Source organism: Myotis nattereri, assembly GCF_964212035.1.
Source record: "Myotis nattereri genome assembly, chromosome: 4".
Lineage (NCBI taxonomy): Eukaryota > Metazoa > Chordata > Mammalia > Chiroptera > Vespertilionidae > Myotis > Myotis nattereri.
In genome coordinates this window covers 9,162,772-9,172,559 of record NC_138079.1, presented here as the reverse complement: position 1 = coordinate 9,172,559, position 9,788 = coordinate 9,162,772, and the positions used below count along the sequence as shown (strand labels likewise).

Sequence of the window (9,788 nt, the reverse complement as noted above, 5' to 3'; positions counted from 1 at the left end):
CATTACTAAGTTAATTTCTTCTTATGTAATTGGATAGTCTAACTTGGCATTCTGCTCCCTTAAATTATATTCATGGGGGGAGGGCATTTCAGAGTTAAAAGAATACCGTGAAAGGGAAGTGCTTTTAGGGACAAGTTAAGCTGGCCTGTGACTGGTCATTGCCTTAGTTTACTTGCTAAGGAAGCTAAGGTCGCATTTAATGATCTTATTTGCTTTGCTTTGGTTCAAAATGAACAGCCATATTCCTAGGATTTGGTCAGCCCTTAAACAGAACATTCATTGTGTTTCCACTTGGTCCTCCCACTCTAAGTGCATAGGGTCCTGAAGAAATCAGACTTGGCCCATGTCCTCCAGCCGTTGGTCTAAAGCAGTGGTTCTCAACCTTGGCTGCACATTAGAATCACCTGGGAATCTTTTTAAAATCCTGGTTTCTGGGCCTCATTCCGGAGGTCCACTGGTGCAAAGGGAAGGCCTGGAGGGAAGTAAGCGCCATGCCCATTCACCATTGCACCTGAGAACACTTAGAATCCCGCCTCACATTTGCCCAGGGAGTATTTATAACGGGGCCAGAAGCTTTGCAGGAATTACTTTACGTAAACCTTAATGACAGTTCTGAGAATAATAAGTAATCCTAATTCGGTTTAGAATAAAGTTATGACACTAAGAGCAAAGGAATCCACACCTGTAGGTTTGCATCTGCTGAGTAATCTCTGGGCTTTGCGGGACGCCAGGATGGAAGATTCTGAAAAAAAAATAAAAAAATAAATAAAAAATAATACAGACGTGGATGATGGGGCAGAGTGGGGAGATGCCCCAGAGACCCAGTCCTCCTCTGTCCCCCTTGACCAGGGACAGCCTTGCCCAGGCCTGCCTGGTCACACCGCATGGCAGAAGGTCCTCAAAGCAGGGCCAGTGTGGCAGAGGCGACTGAGAAATGGAAGATTGGAGAACGCCGTATAGACGGGAGAGGGAAAGTAGGGGGGGGGGGGGACGTGCCAGGCACTGACTTGGAAAAGCAGCAAGTGACAGTCCTGCGCCGCCCGAATGCCCAGACTTAACCCTGACCTTGGGAAAGCAGACACCGTGCCCCCCTCCAAGCTAAACTGTGGACCAAGGGGCTAGGGTGGCAGAGCGCTCGCCAACCAGCTACTTACCCGGAAAAAGAGCGAGCCGGGCCCCTCCCCGCCGCCGAGGGGGGCGAGGCGCGCTGCGCGGGAGGACCCGGACGTCACAAGCTCGCGGCCGAGCCTCCAGCCCGCCCCCCGCACCTCCCTTCCCTTCCCTTCCTTCCAGGGACGCGGCTGCCCGGCGCCTCCAGCCTCGGGACGCTCCCGCCGCCGCCGCCTCCCCGCCGGGCTCATCATGGCACCTCTCCGACTCCTCTGCTCCTGGCCACGTCTCTGCGCCTCGGCGCGCGGCTCCTGGGGCCCCCGATCCAAGGTAAAGTGCATGGGAGGTGGGTCACGGAAAACCGCAGGGGACACCCCGAGTGCTGCCGCGTTTGCTCCGCGGGCACCCGCCCTGGGCTTGGCACCGGGGCGCCGTCCCCGGGGCACCGAGATGCGCCGGCGCCTCCCTGCCGCGCTGCCCTTTCGGGTCCCCGCGGAGGGTCGGTCCTGCGTGCGCTCCCCAAGGGACCAGGCGAGGCCCAGAAGCGCCCGAGAGGCGGGGAAGCGGCGAGCGGGCGCGCATCTCTGCTCCGGCAGCGGCGCGGCTGAGGTCCCGGCGTGGAGCGCGGGTTTCCGGGGCGGAGGGCGGCGGCGGCGGGTGGGTGTGCGCCCTGCGCTGCGGATCCCGGGGCCCAGGACCCGGGGCCGACTTGGCCGAGGCTCAGGCTAATTCCCGCCAAGGGGGCGGGTGCTGGGCGCGGCGGGGACGCGGTGCCGAGCCCACGCTCGCCTCCCCTACATGGCCCGGCTGCGCCGCCCGCCTCGGGGAAGCGGAACCGGGGGCGGGGGCGGGGGGGGAGCGTCTTCGCTGCCGAGCGAGCGGAGAAGTCGGCCGCGGTCCCCTCGCGCCCCTCGGGCGCCGGCGGCCCTTCCCCCCGACACCCCTCGGGGATCCCGGTTGGAAGATTTTCGTCTTCGAAGCCCTTTGGCATCCTTGTTCCGCCGTCACTGCCAACTCTCCACCGAGTGGTGTCCCTTTGTTGCTTCTTGTGTGTTTTGGCCCCCAGCTCTGCCCCAGCTGGGAAGCCCCCGCTCAGGTGACTCCAGTCTGCAGTCCTCGAGGCGGGAACTGGGCCTGAGCGCTGGGGCCCGAGGGCGACTTCCCTCCGCTATCTTGTAACCATGGGAACCGCTTTCTAAGAAGGCAAAAGGAAAAGTGATGTTTTTACTTAGTAGCGCATGGAGTGCTAGTTCTGAGCTTGCAAGCGCGCCTTGCTCACTGAGAGCTCCTGGCCGGCCCACGCCTCTCCTATCCTCCCCGCCCCCGATATCCGAGAGCAATAACTGCAGCGGGCCCCTTAGCTAGATACTGGGGATGACTGAGAACGGGAACGTTTGGCCCCTGCATGCTTTTGTTGGCCACTGCAGATAGCTTCGGATATGTGGGGCACTATTCAAAGGGAACCCGACCTTCAGCCAGGCACTGACTTGCTGCAGGCATGCCAGAATGCAAACCACTATAGGGAGAGGCCCTTGGGCCAAGGTCAGTCACATGGCGATTACTTATTTACCTAAGTGTAATTTACTCATTTTCTCACCTTTAGGTATACCATTAAACCATGCCCAAGCCCAGGAAACCTCTGCTTAGATGGCCGAGCTACACATTATGCGTTTTGCAGTTTGTCCTTGAAAGTTCCTATCAAGATTCAGACTCTCACGTTCAGGTTTGCCTACCATGCTCTAACAACACCTGCTTCCCAGCACTTCTCCAGCGCTTGGCACCTAGTAAGTGCCGAGCTGCTTAAATCCTTGCCTCCTACTTCAGTTAAATGGTTACATGTGTACTTGCTTAACTTCAGGTGTGTGCGTCGGCTTAACCCGATGCAAGTTTCCTTTTGGGCAAGGACCATATGCCTTCTGCCCCATCTCTCTCAGCATTACTCACTACCCTGCATAGACTAGGTACGCAGCACATGTTCATTGCATTGTTGGGCGGACCCTTTAAGTAGCAGTCTTGAGATTTTTTTCTGCTAAACATAAGCAACAAAACGAGATAGTGTTGTTGTTGTTCTTTAAAATCAATAATAGGCAAGTCTATAAAACTTGAACGTGCATCAGAATTACCTGGAGGCTTTATCAGATAGACACACACCCCCCCCCCCCCCCCCCCCCCCCCCCCCGCCCGCCCTCGAATTTCTGATGTAGTTGGTCCTGGGTGGGGTCCCGTAGTTTGCATTAATTAAGTTCCCAGGTGATGTTAAGGCTGCTGGTCTGAGGACTGCACTTTCAGAACCACTGGCAAGAACTTAGATTAGAATGGACTATCTGAAGGTATCTTCTCCATTACTACTTCAGAGGGAGTATTTAGTACTCTTTTCTCTATTCATTATAGAAAGTTATTACTGGGGGAAAAATCACCATTAACACTTTAGCTACCTCTCTTCTTTGTAACTATCTCTCCCAGACCTTTCTCCAGCCCCAGACTGCTGAGCTGCAGTCCTTCTAGGGTAGCTTACTGGTCGGCTCCGCCTAGAGGTCACTCAGCACTTCAAGCTTTTCTGACTCAGAAGGAACCAGCCACAATATGGCTTTTCCCTCCCTTGCTTTGATTTTTTAAAATATATTTTATTGATTTTTTTTACAGAGAGGAAGGGTGAGGAATAGAGAGTTAGAAACATTGATGAGAGTTTGATTAACTGCCTCCTGCACACCCCCTATTGGGGATGTGCCTGCAACCAAGGTACATGCCCTTGACCAGAATCGAACCTGGGATCCTTCAGCCCGCAGGCCAACACTCTATCCACTGAGCCAAACCGGTTAGGGTTGTTTTGTTTTCTGTGTGGTTAACAGACCAGTGTCAATCCAGTGTGTAAGCTTGAAAACATTCTCTCCTCTCCTTTCTCTACCTCTAGTTCAGCGGTTCTCAACCTGTGGGTCGTGACCCCTTTGGGGGTTGAGCGACCCTTTCACAGGGGTCGCCCAAGACCATCCTGCATATCAGATATTTACATGACGATTCATAACAGTAGCAAATTTACAGTTATGAAATAGCAACAAAAATAATTTTATGGTTGGGGGTCACCACATGAGGAACTGCATTTAAAGGGCTAGAAGGTTGAGAACCACTGCCTAGTTGATCACTGGTGTCACGTGTACTAAGGTTGTAATTATTTAGTGACTTTTAGCTTTGCTAGTGTGCAAGTTTCATCAGAGCAGGGACTACTGGTATGCTTGTATGGTATTTTCTTTAAAGCACTGTCCCCAGTATTTACTATATTCGATACAAAGTAGTTATTTTTGAAAAAGCGGATGGATGAAGGACACAATGAGTTCCCCTGCCACATCCCCAATGTAGATTTTCATATGAGAGCTGTGACATCTGTCTGCTTCAAAAGCTTTGCTGTTCTTTCGTCAGGGAAGGAGGAAGTTGAAACTCTTTTAATGTGGTCTTTATGGCCTTGAACAGCCTGCCTCAGTCTGCCTCTCCGTCTCCAGCCTGCTCTTCTAGCCTCTCCCCATGGGCCCCTTTCCCTTCTCTGACCTTGACGCATGCAGCTGCTCCTTCCTGGATTCCCTCCCACATCAGTGAGGTAGCTCCTGGACAGCCCCTCCAGCTTCCTGGTGCACCAGGCGCGAAGCATCCCTCCGTCTGCGCTCCTTCCCGGTGTCCGGCATCGCACCTGCATTGGAAGCGAACATGGGTGTCCCCTCGAACGCCAAGGCTGCCACTGCTGGGGGAATTCCCTGGTGCTAGTGACTCCCTGTGAGCGCCTGCCTTGTGATGTATTCATGTCCTAAGTGCGGGCTTGGCAGTGTTTCGTTTAAGACGAACATTCCACCTTGGGCACACTGGCTTCGTGCTGGACGGCTGAGAGGAAGGAGAGCTTGCCACCCCATATATGCTTTCTTTTGGGATATTGATTATTTGAAGTTGATTATTCTTAAGGAAGGACTCAGGAGAAACCTTTGACCTCCCCCCTAACTGCCTGGAAGACTTCAGCTAGAGGACCTGCTCCCGGAAGGGAGACATCAGACAGAGCTAGGATGTGAGCTAGTGTGTGACAGACGGGGAGTTGGCCAATGTCCTCTGTGGGTCTCACTGTTTAAAGATGGCCCAGCAAACATTTACTTACCAAATATATGCTTTTCCATCTCCATGTGAATTGCCTTCTTGCCCTTTGATGTCCCCTCACCCCCCACTATTCCTTCTCTTTAGCTCAAGATAGCATGTAAGCCTCAGCTGCCCAGTTTTTCCTTGGATCCCATATTCTAGTGCAGTGACGGCGAACCTATGACATTTGGTTGATTTTTCTTTGTTAAATGGCATTTAAATATATAAAATAAATATCAAAAATATACATCTTTGTTTTACTATGATTGCAAATATAAAAAAAATTCTATATGTGACAGGGCACCAGTTAAGTTAGGGTTTTTCAAAATGCTGACACACCGAGTTCAAAAGGTTCGCCATCACCGTTCTAGTGGAACCCCCATATGTACATGATAAGTTTGATCGTTTTCTCCTGTCTCATGTCAATTTGATGATCAGAGCAGTCAAAAGGACCTTAAAAGGGTAGAAGGAAAATTATTTTCCCTCCCCTGCACAGCTAAAGCATGTCAGCACACATCAGCTCCTCCTTTGGCAATGGCCATCCTCATCCTTGCAGGTCTGTGGGCGTGTGTATCCCTGCGTGTTACTGCCTGTTCCTTCTAACAGGGCTCTCCTCACCTCTCCATGTGGCCTCTCTTCCCTGCTTCTGTTAATCAAACTTTGATACTGAAGTGGGCAGTATCAGTGTTCCTATGTCCTGACTTATTTAACTGGAAGGTGACAAGGTAAATAGCTGGGTGTACAGTTCCATATCTTTAAGATACAATGTATTTTAAAATGAAAAAGCAGTGTGCTTTTTGGATTTTCCCTGAAAGGTCTTCCATGAAGTGCATTTTCATTAAGTTCTGGGGTATTGAGTGGCAGGAAAAAGAGAAATATAGGGGCAAGAAATATGGCAGAAGTGGTTAGAGGAAAAAGATTCTGGATTGGGAAGTCATGTGATAACATTTAGGTTCAACAGTGGAATCAAACCTCAAAGGTCAAGTGTAAAAATGTGCTGTAGAAGGCAAAGGGTCTTTGTAGACAAAATTTATCTTAAGGAGAAATGGATGAAATATAAAAATGTTGCACTGTAAGAGTTTTGATTACTTCTTACACTTCAGTGCTGAGTCATTATTATTTAGCTCCCCCAACAGTATTAGCAGAAATAGTAGTAATAATAACATGGAAATTTGCCGAAGGTAAGAGAGTGGAAAAGCAAAATGAAATACATTATGGGAACATAAAGGAGGACTTGAGGGGTGGGTGGGTGGGGTTATCTCACAATAAATAGATGTCAAAGCTGAACAATTCATTATTCTTCATTCTTTTAGGTAACTTATGCAAACTCATAGGTTCTTTGTTTATTTAGCAAATGGTGCTTGGGTCTTTTCATATCACTGTTTTGGTATTAAGAATATATTAGAAGCCGAACCGGTTTGGCTCAGTGGATAGAGCGTCGGCCTGTGGACTCAAGGGTCCCAGGTTCGATTCCGGTCAAGGGCATGTACCTTGGTTGTGGGCATATCCTCACTGGGGGGGGCGTGCAGGAGGCAGCTGATTGATGTTTCTCTCTCATCGATGTTTCTAACTCTCTATCCCTCTCCCTTCTTCTCTGTAAAAAATCAATAAAATATATTTAAAAAAAAAGAATATATTAGAAGGTAGAGGTCAGTGTGAGAGCACATATTATTAGAGGCACTCCCCTGCCCCCCCGCCCGCCCCCGCCTAATCTTAGAAGGTGTTGGCAGTACTCCTTGACTTGGAGATGGGGAGTGTGGCCTGTTATGCCACACCATTGGTTTCTCAACCATCAGATATCAAATGTCAGCATAACACGTGGATTAAATGGCAACAAATGCTGTCAACTGAATGTATGAAAAATGAAAAAAACAAATTTGAGTGCCTGTAGAGTCTTCATTGTTCTGAGCTCTCCTCACAGTCCCTAGAAACATGAGTCACTTTTATTGTTTTTAAACTCTTGGTTATCGGGGTAAATGTGAAACTCTTGGGTCTTTTCTAAAATACTTTTGAGGGCCCGGCCAGCATGGCTCAGAGGTTGAGCATTGACCTATGAGCCAGGAGGTCATGGTTCGATCCCCACCAGGTCAGGGCACATGCCTGGGTTGTGGGCTTGATCCCCAGTGTGGGGCCTGCTGGAGGCAGCTGATTAATGATTCTCTCTCATACTTGATGTTTATCTCTCTCTCCCTTTCCCTTCTTCTCTGAAAACAATAAAAAAAAAAGATTAAAAAATTAAAATAAAGTACTTCTGAGGAACTTCCTGGGGGTGTGGGCCCAGCTCCTCCATGATTTCTGACTGGCATGAAGACATAATTATCCGCTGGAAGAAGGGGTTGGAGGCCCTGCCCAGTCTATGCTGCGTGAATCTGAAGAGCTCTCTGGGTCTCAGGAGAAACGAGTTTTCTTCTGACTTCCTCGCCACAGGACTCGTGTTTCTTTCCGTGGGTACATAGTCAGGGCGATACCACCCCCTGCAGACGAATCTTTCATCTCCTTCCTCTCATCCTGCTAAGGCCCCGACTCCTCACTGGAGATTGACAGCAGACTTCTTCTTGAGAAAGCAGGACACTCAGAAAGGTTTGTTGTGTATAAACAGTGAAATAGAAGTAGAAGAAGATGGAGGACTTTTAAAGACCATGGGGAACTGCGGTGGTGGAAGGACCTTGTGCTAGAAGGCACACACCTGGGACCTGGTCCTGCTTCAAAAGTGCTGGGGACACGACAAGATCTTCCTAAGCTTTGGAAGCGTGACCTGCAAAACGAGTTGGTTGGATTATGTAACTGTGTATTTTTCTCTTCTCTTGTTTCAGGAGATATCCTCAACTCTATTTTGCACTCTGTTCACCTATTTACTCAGGCTCCAAACCTTTAATTTCCAAGGTTAAAAATATATTTGTGTATGTGTATGTTTAAAACAGAATAAAAAAATTCCTTGCCACTTGAAGATAAGGAAGACAAGAAGGCCCTTTCTGTCTCTGCCTCCACTTGCTCCCCGTGTTTGGGTGATGTGCCAGGCCTAACTCATGCCCTGCCTGACCTTGACCACGGTTGAAATTTAAAGGGACAAAAGTCATCCGTGTGACCTCCACCTCTGCAAATCTCATTTGACTTTCAGTATAGTTCTCTTAAATAGGCTTTTGTACTAAGTGACACTTTTTCTAACAGGAGTTTTTAGAGGCTGAAGAGGATGCTAGAAATGCTATTTTATGCTGTTACCTTACCCCCAATGGGATGTCTGTCTGGGAGGCTGATTGGCAGTGGGCTTGTTAAGGTGGCCACGTGTCAGGAGTCAGGTGTCATTCTCTCTCCTTCCTCTATTCAGGTTGAATATTATGATGAGACTAGAGGAGAGCCAATCTATATCTATATCTATATCTATATCTATATCTATATCTATATCTATATCTATATCTATATCTATCTATCTAAAAAGAGATGTTGAGGATGAGTGATTGCTTGCAACATATGGGCTTCCCAATTTGTCCTGTACCTATTGTGGGTGAAGTATAAAGACAGAAACAGTTAGAAATGGATTTTGAAAGCTGACGAGGTGACAGTAATTCTAGCCATGCTTCCCTTGCAGGTAATCGTTTACTACTTTTCACCAGCACCCGAACTCCAAGCCCCAGAGGGGCTGAGTCATTTTGTGTGCTGTTCTTTACTTGTTCCTTTAGGAGGCATTCTGTTACCCAGCATTGTTGGATCAGGTAGTATTGGTCATGCTGTACTTCCCTGAGAGCGGCAATCATGTCTTAATACTGACTAGGTCTCAGTCAATACCACAGTAGTTGGCCTATAGTAGGCTCTCAGTAAGTATTTGTGGATTGAGTGGAAGGTTAGGTTACTATCAGAAATCGATGCTTGATCTTGCCATTCGGAATTTGAGTGCTAGTATCTGGGCCATCTATTTTTGTGTGGCCACAAATATCACAGCATTGTCCCTTGTATAATAGAAGACATAGATCATGGGGGGACTCCAATGATAATCTGGATAGAGTATGTCCCTTCCACTCCTTTTTATTTACCAGTATTTATTTTTATTTTTAATTTTTATTGATTTTAGAGAGAGGAAGGGAGAGGGAGAGAGCGATAGAAAACATCAATGATGAGAATCATTGATGAGCTGCCTTCTGTATACCCCCTACTGGTGATGGAGCCTGCAACCTCAGCATGTGCCCTTGCCTGGAATTGAACCTGGGATGCTTCAGTCCGTAGGCCAATGCTCTGTCCACTGAGCCAAACCGGCTAGGGCTTCATTCACTCTTAAGATGAATTACTTACAGCCCCACTCTTTCAAAGAGGACATAGTGAAACTGTCCTTGTATATATAAAAATTGAATAAATTGCTATGCAAGTAAAGACATATTTCCAAATGATTATTTACTTAAAATGTGTTTTTTTTTTAATGTTTTAGGGAGGTGTTTGCTATTTTTCAACCAGCACATGTCGCCATACCAAATTTTACAAAGATCCAGTGGAGGCTGTAAAAGATATCCCTGACGGTGCAAAGATCCTGGTTGGTGGTGAGTAATAGTGTTGTTTTCCTTTCGATGGTAGCACCCTGA

At 48.3% G+C, this 9,788-nt stretch overlaps 1 protein-coding gene across 1 annotated transcript in view; it reads left to right on the top strand.

The window, feature by feature from the left end:
• Nucleotides 1–1,190: 1,190 nt before the first annotated feature.
• Nucleotides 1,191–9,788, top strand: part of OXCT1 (3-oxoacid CoA-transferase 1) — a 128,606-nt gene continuing 120,008 nt past the window's right edge. Inside the window, exons 1-2 of the mRNA XM_081089001.1 lie at nt 1,191–1,440; nt 9,638–9,746. Of these exons, the coding sequence (XP_080945127.1) occupies nt 1,363–1,440; nt 9,638–9,746 (187 nt within the window). The 5' untranslated portion in view covers nt 1,191–1,362. The remainder of the gene's footprint in view (nt 1,441–9,637; nt 9,747–9,788) is intronic.